We start from the raw sequence: 13,770 nt of genomic DNA on the forward strand, positions 1-13,770 counted from the left end.
GCTGATGTTTCAAATTATGGATTTGGCAGAGTATGTCCTCAAACGACTCTGTTGAGGTCTCACAGCCTCCTAATACACATTTTTTTCCTGAATGTCGTTGGAATGCTTTTATCTTGTTCCAACATCACCTTGCTACAGGGGGAATTGTAATGGCTTGTGGTGAAACTTGAGGCAAGTTCCCAAGAGCACAGCTACTTGTTCCTGTGTGCTCCTGATGTCCTGGTTCACCAATGGGTTTCGTTGAAATTTTGTTACAGGACTCTTTCTTTCGACTCTTTTTGTTACAGGACTCTGTGATTAAACAATACGTATTAATTGCAGAAACTACACTGAAATAATAAAAAAATTTGACGTCTGTGTTATTTTTTAAGTATTCAATTTCTATGAAACCTTTTGAAAAACTGCTCACTTTACAGATAATCAGCAATATATTTAAACATGGACAGCAACAATTTTGATCTTACCACTCAGTTGTGCATGAATAATGTGTTTCCATCAGTGCTCTTAATCATAAAAAATAATGTGCAAACCTTTTTTATTCTTGTTTTCGGTCAATTCTAGCATGTTATACAATTTAAAATAAACCAAATTATTTTCTAGGTCAAGAAGTGGTGTTCAAGTGCCTTGGAGAAGGAATTCTGGAAAAGGCCTTTCAGGGATATAACGCTTGTATTTTTGCCTATGGACAGACAGGTGAGTGCTGTAAAGGGAGAAAACACTTTAGGCACTTGGGAAGTGAGAACAACAAAACATAAATATTAAGGTAGATAACATTTAAAAATTGCACTTTGAAATATCATGATATTTCATATATGTCTATTATAAGCAGTGATAAGTGAATTCCTAAAAGCAGCTCTGTCAGTACGATCCTGGTTGCTACCTGGTGGAGCCTCTTTCAAAGCCTGAAAGGAGTAGTGAGTAGTCTCCTACTGGAGACTTAGTGAGTTTCTAGTGTTTAAGTGTGCTCCAAGGGGCCCTAAGTAATGTCCCTACTGAAAGAAACTTTCAGGATAATTTCTGTTTTTGTTTACCTCTACCTTGTCCAAAGAATTAGCTGTCTGGAATAGCATGTCATGTTGTTCTGATACATGCTCCTGGAGAAATGAAAAGAGAATTAAAATGTGCTTGAATGAATGAATAATTAAGAAATTATATTCTAAAGCATTTTCTTCTCCTTTTTTTCTTTTAGGTTCAGGAAAATCCTTTTCCATGATGGGCAATGCAGAGCAGCTGGGTCTGATCCCACGGCTCTGTTGTGCTTTATTTCAGAGAATCTCTGTAGAAGAAAATGAATCTCATACTTTTAAAGTAGAAGTGTCCTATATGGAAATCTACAATGAGAAAGTCAGAGATCTGCTTGACCCAAAAGGGTGAGTAGCTTCACTTTCCCCCACAGCCTTCTGTATTTTTCTCTAAACTCTAAAAAGAGGAATTGGTTTTGGAAGTCCCTGAGAAGGTTTTTTCAGAATGTATGTTTATATGACTTCTTTAGAGAGGATTAGATAATCAAACACGAGAAAGAAGAGAATATTCATGTGTGTTAAATTAATCACTGGTGTGATTAATTTAAACATTAGGATACCATCCTACTGATGCAAGCAAATGCTGTATGAAGTACTTTACCACCAGAAAGCAAGACCACATATGAGTAAGTTCTGGGGTATTTTTGCCAGATGATCCAGGCAGTATTTGTGTAGGAATTTTCATCAGCTAGGAGAAATTTGAAGCTTATTTACAGCTAGGTCCTTGTGGTTTAGATATTGAACTTTTTTGAATGTGGAAAGGTGACACCTTAGAATTTACTCAGGAATTCTTTCTTCTATTTTGTCTACACAGAAATAGTGATTAGGCACTCTGGCTTGGAGATGTGTGTACAGGAAGTAGTTTGACAACACTTGTTCAACTGAGCATTGATATACGTGGTTTATATTTCAATTCTTGAACATAATTGCTGAAGGTGTTGTATGCAAGTTAGTTAACAAGATAGATTTCAGATCTCTTTGGTATGCGTCTATAAAGTATAGAAAATGTGAGAAGAAGTGGAAGCTTTAGGAAATTGCTACGGGGAGGGTTTTTAGTCTCCTTTTTTTTTAGCTCAGCATTCTTTCTGCCAATTAAGGCATTTCAGGTTTTATTCCAGCCACAAATACTGGGGTGGGAAGATGCAATAAAAATAATTTATGTATATAGATCAAATCTGCTTAGATTGGTTTGACTCTTTATTGTTTGAGTTACAAATTCTCAAATACTTTCTTCTTCCTGTTATAATTAAAAAAGACATAAATTGACTTCTGCTATATAAAAGGTACTTATTTCATACTAGGGTAATAGTTGGCTATCCATGCTAATGAGTAGATTGTGCATGAGGTGTACTTTATTCCACAGGAGCCGACAGTCCCTCAAGGTCCGAGAGCACAAGGTGCTGGGTCCATATGTCGATGGCCTGTCTCAGCTGGCTGTTACAAACTTTGAGGTAAATCTAAACCAGGGACAAGTTTATAAATAACACCTGTGTACACGAGCAGTAGGAGTCTCAGAAGAGGTAAACTAATGTCTATCCAGATATTTTGGTTCTTGAGTGATTATGGTCTCTGGCCATTGCAAAGATCGTCTCTAATTCTTCAGGAATATTTATTTCATGTGGAAGCACTGGGTTTGCCCTTATGTTAGTTACAAATATAGTAGTGGTATCTCATTAATTTGCAGTTTCACTGCATGTAATATATGCCATGAACACAATATTTGCTTGACACAGGAAATATGAGGATTCTAAGATAATTATATTAGTCTTTCAGCATGAATTTGACTTTGTTGTTGAATACCACATTCGGTTTTATATAGGTAATTCATAACTTAAATCATAACAGCATCTAAGCCCGCTTGATTTACCAAAACACATTCAAATAAATTAGTATTGTTGAAGCCAATGAACCACTGTAGGCACAATGGAAATAATTAAAGCAGTGCAGTTTTATGAGTTGTGTAGGAATTTCTTTTTATGAGGAAACCGATTTGGAAATTTGATTTGGAAGTGTTTTTAAGAAAATGTTAATTATTTGTGTAGTGTTATGTCCTTCTTTTTATGTTTTGGGGTTTTTAACATTTTTCTGCAGCATCTGTGCATATTATACAGTTATAAAAACTGCTTCTGCAGCTTCTATGGTGAATTGCTTAGTTTGAAAGCACACCTCCTTTGTGCAAATTCTAGTACGTGTTGTTCGTGCTTAGGTTTTGGCTGATGACTTCTGAAACTGTTCTAGAAGACTCAGTAAGCACATATATCAGGCTCTGCATAGTCATCTTTGTCTTGCACATATGGGAAGGTACAGGTTGAAGTGAGGTAATGTTTTGAGCCAATTAAGTGAAGATAGCATTAGTGCAGGTCAGTAAAGAGATGCCCTGTGTTCACTTGTGTAAGTGAATCTGTGCTGGCCTGATTCCTGGCATTAAACAATATGTGGATGTCACCAACATAGTGCAGCAGGGGATAAGGAAAAGGTGAATTGACTGTAGTTGCTGGGCTTTAAGTGTAGCACTTAAAACAGAGATATGATTTAACATTGTTCAGTGGATTTATATGCCTCTGTAGCAATGCATCTCAAAATGTGCAAAGAATTTTCTCATTACTTCTACCTTCCTTTCTTCCTCTCTCCCACACACCCTTCCATCTAGATGGGGATTTTGTTTAGCAAGCATGATACTTTGCTTTTATCCTAGCATCCCTTTTTACTCTTTTTGCTCTAGGATATTGAGTCACTGATGTCAGAGGGAAACAAATCACGGACAGTTGCTGCAACCAACATGAATGAAGAAAGCAGCCGCTCTCATGCCGTGTTCAATATTATAGTGACTCAGACACTCTATGACCTGCAGTCTGGTGTATGTATTTCTGTTGATTAATTTATGAAGTTGAGGTGGATTCTTCTTCTTCCTTTCTCATACACATAAATCATCTATTTAACTGTGTTATGACTTTTGATACCGTGGAGTCCAGTAATCAAGAATGAGAGAGCCCTGGAAGAGTGAGGAAGCACACCACATAAAACAAACAGTTGGATCACTTTTTAAGATTATGTTAACACCATGAAACTTTCTTAGGTCTTAACTGTTGCTGGATTTAATGTGTTTTAATGGCCTATTCTGCCATAAGGTGATTGATATTACCACATGGCTGGTTCTGGTTCCTTGGTGCTTCAGGCCTGTACTAGAAAATATATGGGTGACTTTCAAAGATCTGTAAGATCTCTGACAATTCCTTCTTCTCTCATGTCTCAAATGTGATACTTTAACCCACATTATTATGAAGAACAGTGTTTCATGGTGCCAGTGCAAGCATGTTGGTGCTTCATGCCAGTGTTTCTTAGCTGTTGTTCTCCCATGTCCCATCTGTGCAGAATTCTGGAGAGAAGGTCAGCAAGGTCAGCCTGGTGGATTTGGCTGGGAGCGAAAGAGGGTCCAAAACAGGAGCTGCAGGAGAGCGCCTGAAGGAAGGCAGCAACATAAACAAGTAAGGCATTGGCATACACAGGCTGTGAGCCCTGATCTTGAAGGAATCACTGTTGCTTCCCTGGCCTCCTCTTGGTGTGCTTGTCACAAGTCAGCTCAAATGAGCTTCATCAGAAGCAGTTCAATATGTCTCTTTCAGCTGCTCTGTGCTGAGCAGCATGTGTTTCCTGACATTGGCATAGGGATCCTGATTCATACTTGACTCAGATGAAGGCTATATGAATTTTATCTGGAAAAAGTGACAGCAGTGCTCTTTAATTAAGCATATACCTTTTGTGATTCATTTATACACCCTGTCCCCAGGCTCATGTGTTTGCCTCATCATCTGCTTAAGGAAGAGTGCAAAGTTGCAGAGTTGAATGGCTTTGTTCCAACATGAATTAAATTATGTAAGGGCATAATGCACAGTTTGAGAAAATCAGATCAGAATGAAGCTGTGTTGGTTTAGCATTGCCTTGGGCATTTGTGCTCCAGCAATGACAAGTTTCAAAGCACTTTTTTTAGCCATAATTACTGTGTTACTGTCTAAAAGCAAGAATGTAGCACAATATTACTGCTGTCTTAAATATACTAAATTTTTTGGAAAAAAGAGTGTAATTGTTACATTAAAAGCTACTGCTTTTTCAATTTGTTTCAAAGTGTTACAAAACATTTTGGATTTTATGTTAACAATGACAGCACAATGTGTGTATGAGCAGCATGCATACTTACAATGATTCAAATTTACCTCTTGGACATTTTTCCTCTTTCTAGCTTAGTTTCTAATCTGCTTTGTGTCTACTGCATCATTTTGGTAGTCACATTGGCATAGTTCTTATGAAACAAAATGATGTCTTTGCCTAATGGCAGATACTGTAACCTTACCCCACAGGCTCCTAGTTAAATTCAGGTCGATTTTACTAGAAACTGTATTTGTATTTTGCATAAACAAAGGTGAAATAAAATGTTTCTTTCTAATTTTTGAGAAAGAATTTAAATGCCCCCTCTCCCAACAGCAGTTAACAAATTGCAAATATAACTATGGATACAGAGACTTCAATTTGTTTTTTTCCTTTTAGGATCTTTATTCAGTGTTAAACTTGTATGGTATCAATGCAATAGGAGAGGGTGTTTTTTGCCTATACTGAACCTCTGACAATACAGAACTTCAGATAAAAGCACCAAACATTTCTGTAAAAGGTATTTTAAAAAGAAAACTGGATGGCTCTACATTTTTCATTCAATTAAATTCTTATATAATATAAATCTGTAATACTTAGTCCATTTATTTTACATTCTCTATTTGAAATCTCTTTTGGAACTGATAGGCAAAAGAGAATTCTTAGTGCTTGCTGTCTTCCGTTAGAGTTTTGCTGTTGGAGCTTTAATGAAGTCTGACTTTTTAAAGCCTAAAAATAGATGTACATATTTAGTCAGACTAGTTTTTTGGAGGACATTGTGTGCAGTCTTCTTTACGGTACGATGCAACTTACTCATTAGGGAAAGGTAAATTTTTTTTCTGGAGTGATAGAGTATATTTAAACCATATACCTTACTATGTCAGCTCCTTTTCTTATTATATTTCTTTTATAAAAAACCCAGTAACATATATCAGTGACATGTGTTATGTTTAATGAGATAAAAAATGGAGCTGCTGGCAAGTAAACTTGCTGCTAGTTTTATGGTTTATTGCCTTGAAGAAGAATGTGGAAATAATGTGCCTGTTTACTCAGTGTCTGTACCGTTTGTTTCTGATGAAAACTGGCTAGAGCTGTGGCTAGATGGTCCCACAACTTTTCCTTTTGAAAACATTATTTTCTTCCTGAAGACAGCATGCTGCAGAGAGGGGCTGCTCTCCCACTTACTGAAGCAACTGAGAGTTGTGTAATTTTGTGTCAACATCTCCCTCAAGTTGTAATAGAGATGCCTTTTTTTTTTTCTCAGAGCTGGTGCAGAGTTAGTAAAGGAGGTTTTTGGGAGACTTGCCATACCTCATAGGAAAGCTGGATTTGCTTGTTCCTCCCCAGGATGTGCTAGTTCCCATATCCAGTGCAGAAAAGGAGGTGTTTAACAACTCTTTGTGGTGTAGTCAAAGAACTTCTTGAACACAGTGGTAGGAGGAAGCAGAATAAACAATCTGTCAATTAGTGGCTACAAAAAAAAATACTTTCTGTGAGCAGTCTGCAGTTTTACCTCTGATGAGTAGAATCATAGCTGTTGTCATTTTAACTTTTGAATGCGAAAAGATGATATAGGCGGGGGCAAGGAATGGGTTGGGACAGGTCTGGCTCCAAGCTGATTTGAGGGAAGGTTTTAGTATTCAGAGTTAACTGCTAGAAAAATGGGTTCTGCTCATTGAGGTGTTTGGTTCTAAATTGTACAGAAGTAGCTTGAATGGGTGTCACTTAGGGACAGAGTTGTTCCCCTGTGATGAGGAAGTGCCACTTCTTTTTGAATGCTGCTGGCTCAGGCCTGTGGTGTGAGTGTGGAAGCTTCCCACTGCCCACTAGCAAGGACAGCCTGGTGCCTGAGGAACAGGGACAGGGAGATAAGACACTGCACAGAAATGGCACTTTCCTGTAATCTTGCAGCAAGTCCACTCTGCTTCTTCTGCAGTGACTCAGTCTGCTGTGTGCTGTGGGCTTAGGACTTCTGGTTGATTCATTATGTAAGTACCGTGAGATAGGATCAGAGTAATGACAGATCTCTGAGGCATCATCCAGCAAAAAGCAAAGCAGCTGATGAGTCCTGTAATTATTGTGTTGGGCAGCCATTCCTTTTGCTGCTTCCCTTAAAGTCTTTAAACAGCTTTGTATTATGAAATCTCAAGCAAATTACATAAATTATTCCAGTTTGGCTTTTATTGTAAATGTATACTCTTAAAATAAGATCAGTATTTGTAAGGAGCAGTAATATTATCACATTTTTTTAATTCCATGTTAATAAACAATACCTTATAATTTCCCATTCATTAAAATGCAGTACCCATAACTCAAATTGGTGTTGCAGCCCAGTTGGGAAATAGTTTTCAATCACAGTTCTTTTTGAATCCCTGTTCTTCCTACTTCCCTTCTGACTGTCCACTTCTTCCCCCCCACCCCGCTCAGGGTTTGGCTTTGGTTTTCATATTTACCCTCATTTAAAGAAGGAAGGTAGTCTAGGGTAGTTTTTTAGTTTTATGCTCCATTGGGAGTGTGCTGGTGGTGCTTTTCAGTTGTGTTGGAGGAGGTTGCTATAGAGCAGCATGGAGCATCCTACTGTTTGCTCTTTCATGTTTAGCATGCTGTCATCTCTCTCTGTGGAGATCAGAGGCTGGAGGCAAGAATTAGTTCTTGTTTTTTCTATCCTCTCCTCACAAAAATTCAGAGGTTATTAGGCTTTTCTTTAGGCCACAAAACTATACTAAACTTACTATTTTTGCTATGAATTTTTCAGAGGTGAATCAGAAAGTTATCGTACAGGCAAATTTACAAGATAGAGTGCTCTCTTGGGAGTTCAGATTACCTACTTAGCCTTTCCTTAAATTTCTTTTGATTTTGCTCCCAGATCTATGCTGTCTTTATATGCAATATGGGATACCTTTTTTGGCACTTACCCTTGTTAACTTACCCTTGGATGTCTTCCTTAAAATCCTCTTCTGCAACATTTTTGTCATTTTCTAAGTACTGTTTCTAAGCTAGTGGCTGTTTCAAGCAGCACTGAGGCTCTGTTATAAATATGTGCAAATGCTGCCTATAAACCAAAATAGTATTACTTCTTTGAAAAGAAAACACAAGAGGGTGGAGTGGAACAGTACAATTAAAGATTTATTTGACTATCTGATTGCAATGCTGCTGAAGCTTTTTCCTTAGTACTTCTAGAGAGTAGCTGGATATTCGAGCAAGAGTGTGACAGACCCAGAATTCTCTTGGGCTTCAGCGATGTCTCCTTTAAAACCCTTTAGGCATCTGTTTAATGTTCTCAGGCTCCTCAACAAGCTCATTATCTTAAACATACTCACCCTAAGAGCCCTGATGTCACTTAAAATTTACACAGGGTTGTATAAGAATTGCATAATATAGCGCACATATGCTTTGGGTGGATTGCTGAAGCAGTTACCCCAGTTGGTAGAAGCTGTATATGTACCAAAATGCATGAGTTGGCTATTTTCTTCACGTTTCTAGAGTGTTGTTTGGGATTCAGCTGTCTGCTAAGCAGTTTGGGGGCTTTTCTCTTTCACACTTGTGCAGCACCTTTGTAAGTGGGAGCTCATTTGGTCTGTGCCCCCCAGAGGAAGCTGCTGAGGCTCTACCTCAATTATACTTCATTTGTCAAGGGACCTCCTAATCTGCCTCTTCTGATCAGCAGCTTCTATGGCTGGTCACTGCCTCACCAGGCAGATGAGTACTCCTGGGCCAGAGCTGGACTTGTTCTGAGGCTGCCTTCTTATGGCTGGAGAGTTGTTTCATTTTAGTTGGCATTTGAGTCGGCATTCTTAAACAGCATTCTCAAACACTGTTCCCAGCACAGGGATTCTTGCTGTGCTGCCAGCACTGACTTGTAACACTGTCATGAGACAGTGTCCAAATCAGAAAGATTTTTATCCTCTGAAAAAAGGTAGGGATTTTTCATATACTGAAGCAGTCTATTTTAGACTTTTCAAACTATTCTAAATATTTCAACAGTCTCAGTCTTTCTGAAATATGATCTTAGTACCACCTATGATGAAACACTGTTGATATCATAGTTTTTTTCCTCCAAACATGTAACTTTAAAGAAATACACTGGCTTGTTTGGAGCCAGGCAGTGGACTAGCTGATCTCTTGTGGTCATTTCCAACTTAAGTTATTCTATGATATTTTTAAAATTGGATGTGAAGTTCTGCAAAGCAATCCCTATTTTCTGTGTTTTATTAAATCTGCATTTGGAATATGTGCTGAAGCTGTTCTGCTGTTTTGCATTTATAGATCACTTTCAACACTGGGCTTGGTTATATCATCACTTGCTGACCAGGCAGCAGGGAAGGGGAAAAACAAGTTTGTGCCTTACAGAGACTCTGTACTCACTTGGCTTCTCAAGGTAATTTATATTTTCTGTTCACCATGTTCACAAGATGTCAGCTTACTCATTTGTAGATCATTGTAGTATGCCTCTGTGTACATGGACTTCTCATCTTTTTTAAAGAAATGAGTGAAGGAGCTCTCATAGCTATGTTATTCCAAGTGATATGGACAGCTAAGTGTATCTTGTGTTAATTCAATGTAAAATCCTATTTGACTATTTTCAGTTGTAATGGAATCAAAGGTGGTAGAGGTAGCTAGAAATATTTATGGAACACACAGATTAGTTTATTTCCAGAGGACATTTCAGTGCCTAAATAGTACTTTCAGTGCCTTTATTAAGGATTTGAAGTCTCTTTGTGAAGACACTGTATAGTCTCAGAACAATTTTTAACTGTTGAACTTTCTGTGGCTGCACTACAGGACAACTTGGGAGGAAACAGCCAAACTGCCATGATAGCCACAATTAGTCCAGCAGCAGACAACTATGAAGAAACTCTCTCAACTCTGAGATATGCAGACAGAGCCAAAAGGATAGTTAATCATGCTGTGGTGAATGAAGATCCAAATGCTAGGGTCATCAGAGAATTACGTGAAGAAGTTGAAAAACTGAAAGAACAGCTCTCACAAGCTGAGGTAACCTTATACATAGTACAATGTAAAATGAGTTTCTCAAGGAGCTGTCATATTCTGTGTGGAAGACTAGCTTTCTTACAAAACATGGAAAGGAAGGATCTTGCATCCATTCTTTTTTCTTTCCTTTTTTAACAAAATAGTTAATCTTTTTTTCCTGAATCCAGCATAATGTATGCTTATCTTTAATAATTTTTAAATGAGGACAACATTGTACTGATAGTGACCCCCTTCAGTTCTTGAGGAACTTAAGGCCAAGCAATAATTGATGCAACACAGATAAGGACTAGATTACATCTTCATTGTGTAGACTCACTTGTTAGCAGAATTTTCTTTTTTGACAAAAAATGTCAGATGGAAAAGTGTGAAAAGTCATAAATCCATTGTTGGACAAGAAAATTCAGGGGGCATTTCTCTCTAACATTTGTGAAAATCTATTAAAAAATTGTCATAAATGGAACACTGAAAACCATCAACAATTTGCTTCACTGCCTTAATAATTGACACTGCGTGACTGATGCTTATCTTAGATTTATACTTCTACTTGAAGAATAAACTATCCAAGTAGGATAGTTTATTTGGTATCCGGGATATCTGCACAAATTAGGTACTTATTAGATTTGAAAATATTTTTGATCTTTTCAGGTAGGACACAAAATACTGATGGAAAAGGAATAGAACTGTGCTGGAGGGTAAATTTGTGTGGTGTTTAAATTTCACCATTATATAAGGAATAGTGTTATTCATGTGAACACTTCCTTATAGACTGAAATGGGAAAATCTTCTTTAAGGAAAAGGAGCCATTCACTTTTTTCATAAATAAAAACCTGATCTCAGCCCTTATTTTAATTTGGAAAACATTATGGTAGCATGTTGGCAGGCTGCAGCTGAACACAATCAGTAGGAAGGTGTCCAAAGTCTTACTAATTATTTGTTAAGTGTTTTCTCTTCTACCTTCTGTTACAAAGCGTTATATAGGGTTATAGGCCAGCCTGTTCAATTGTTACTTGGCACTGGACATATTCAAGCCCTTTGCTTTTGTTTCCTGTTGTGAAATGAGAAGCCTGTGTTAGCTCCAGAACATGCCTTCCTTTGAAGGTAATCAACAGAGTCAGTCTGAAAGCTTTAATGCAACTGTAAGAGCACTTACAAAACCAGGATGGAATGGAAGGTTAAATGTCTAGAAGAATTTGTGTTTGAAACTACTGTTAGAAGAAAGACATTGCACTTGAACTTCAGACAGCTAGAAATTAAAGTTTTTAAATACTCACATATTTTTGTACAGTCAGTGAAGTTTGAGTGGCCAGGCCCAGAGATTTTTGATCCTTCCATTAACTCTGGAGCTATGTCAATCTTCAACTATTTCAGATCTGGATCCAGTAAAGGTGATTTCTGTCCTCCTCCATTGCAAGTTTCCTATTTCCTCAACTTCCACCTTGAAAAACCTGGGAACACAGTAAAAATCTCTGCTTGTTGCAGTTGATGTTATGTTGCTATGTTGAGTTTCCTTGTGCAAGCAGATGTTGCAGTGGTAAGAGTAGCTGAGGACTTTTGCTAATTTCTACCTTATAGGCCATGAAGGCACCAGAACTGAAGGAAAAATTGGAAGAATCAGAAAAACTAATAAAAGAGCTGACAGTCACCTGGGAAGAAAAGCTAAGGAAAACAGAAGAAATTGCACAGGTACTTCAGAAAATTTTAGGAGGAAAGCCAGATACTCGTAGAGTATCAGCTGAACTTCATGAGCTTTAGTGGTCTATGCTGTTTTCCCACCACCTATTTGAAATGTCTTTGAATTTTTGTCTTTTCCCCTTGTTTCTGGTTTTGGGGTGGGTTTGTTTGTTTGTTGGTTTTTTAACCAGCAAACGTTCATTTGTTTGTTGGCTTTTTTGGTTTTTGGTTTTTTGTGGTTTTTTTTAACTCTAGATTTTATTAGCATAAATCTAGCAGTGTCATGATAGCATTGATAAAAGCGAGTATTTGATTTTAAAATAAAACATCAAAATATGTTTGGGCAGCTCATTTATTTATAAGACCACAGTTGGACCATGGGCATATTTCCCTTGAAGTGACTAAGGAAGTGAAAAACTACAGAAGGATAAGAATTGTGGGTGGTATTTGTTGCTTTTGCTTTTAGTGATTTCTAACCAGAAAAGGAAAATGTGTACATGTAGTCACTAATGTTTGGGATTTTTTTTTTTTTTTTTTTTTTTTTTTGGTACATTAAAAAAAACCCTTTCTGGCTTCTAGTGTATACTTCCATCATTCCCTTCATCATTAGCCTGAACAATAAGTGGTGTTGGCTTCTCTTTCTAGTCCTAATGTTCCAGAAGCATGTTTTGGTGCAACCACTGTTTAAATAAATTTTAAAAAAAGAAAAAAGGGTCAAGGGGAAAACCCAAACCTAACCAGCCAAACAAAAAACCCCAACACCCAAACTGTAGCAAAAAAAAAAAAGGCTCATGTGATCAAGTGAGTGCTTTAGCTGAATTAATAATAAAACTGCAAAAGAATAAGCCTCAACTATGGCATGCTATTTTCTAAATAATCTGTGACTATGATTATCTTTGAAGCAATTGGAACTGAGTTTCATTTTTTATTAACATAAAGATTCAAAGCCACATTGTGTTACTTATATATAGGTTTAATAAACTCAATAGAGCTGTGTAGGTAAGTCTAATAAATTTAATAGGACTGCTTAATTAAGCTCCACTTCGGGGAGGCAGATGTTGGAGGGTTACATCTAACTTTTTATGTTTGGTTTGTAAAAATAAATTCTACTGACTTTATGGTACCTGACCAGTGTCTGGTGGTGATATACAGAATGCATACTCAGCATGTTGCATCTTCAGGTTTAGTTGCTCTGTGCTTGTCCCTACACATTGCAGCAGGCAAGATTAACCTATTTTTGTGCTTGCAGGAGAGGCAAAGACAGCTGGAGAGCATGGGAATCTCCCTCGAGTCTTCAGGTATCAAGGTTGGGGATGACAAGTGTTACCTGGTGAACCTGAATGCAGACCCTGCACTCAATGAGCTTTTGGTTTACTATTTAAAGGTAAGGATGTGAACAGGATATTTACACAGAATGGAAAGACACTTGCTTTGAATTTCTAGCTCTAATTTATTCAACGGGGATGTAGATTTTTTTTCTGCAACAAAACAGGATAAGCCTCCTCCTGCTGCTTAGGCTTTTGTTCTCCCTTTGCAGTTCAGCTTCACTGTTTTCCTAATTGATCTCCTGATTGCCAACAGTAGGAGAAATGCTCAGTGTGGGCCAATGTTGAGATCAATTCTAGCTTTTCCAGGCAAGATGTGCCTGGCCAGTGGTCTTCTGGCCTGAACTTCAGGCAGGAGCTTCATGGTAGATGCTTGTTTTTGTTAGGGAGCTGGGAATTGCTTTAAATATTTGGAGGGTTAATAATAAAGAGATGATGATAAGTAGTAATCAGTGAGAATAACATAGTCTTCAATGACAGGAAAGCTTATGAGAGAGGGGGTTAGAAAAGCACTGTTAAAAATTTACAGAAATGTATTTTCCCAGGGTTGTTAGCTTTCATACTATTCTGTTTTGCATTTCCCATGCCAGAGTGGAAGTGTCAAATACAAACCTAAA

General features: G+C 37.6%; 1 protein-coding gene across 2 annotated transcripts in view; it reads left to right on the forward strand.

The window, feature by feature from the left end:
* KIF13A (kinesin family member 13A) overlaps positions 1 to 13,770 on the forward strand; it is a 103,835-nt gene that overhangs the window by 52,737 nt on the left and 37,328 nt on the right. Inside the window, exons 4-12 of one of the 2 annotated variants that reach the window (XM_031056953.1) lie at positions 601 to 693; positions 1,190 to 1,370; positions 2,386 to 2,473; positions 3,745 to 3,879; positions 4,395 to 4,507; positions 9,432 to 9,543; positions 9,948 to 10,160; positions 11,730 to 11,840; positions 13,078 to 13,212. In XM_031056953.1, the coding sequence (XP_030912813.1) occupies positions 601 to 693; positions 1,190 to 1,370; positions 2,386 to 2,473; positions 3,745 to 3,879; positions 4,395 to 4,507; positions 9,432 to 9,543; positions 9,948 to 10,160; positions 11,730 to 11,840; positions 13,078 to 13,212 (1,181 nt within the window). The remainder of the gene's footprint in view (positions 1 to 600; positions 694 to 1,189; positions 1,371 to 2,385; positions 2,474 to 3,744; positions 3,880 to 4,394; positions 4,508 to 9,431; positions 9,544 to 9,947; positions 10,161 to 11,729; positions 11,841 to 13,077; positions 13,213 to 13,770) is intronic. The other variant, XM_031056954.1, reaches the window with a different exon arrangement.

This window comes from Geospiza fortis, unplaced genomic scaffold (assembly GCF_000277835.1).
Source record: "Geospiza fortis unplaced genomic scaffold, GeoFor_1.0 scaffold104, whole genome shotgun sequence".
Lineage (NCBI taxonomy): Eukaryota > Metazoa > Chordata > Aves > Passeriformes > Thraupidae > Geospiza > Geospiza fortis.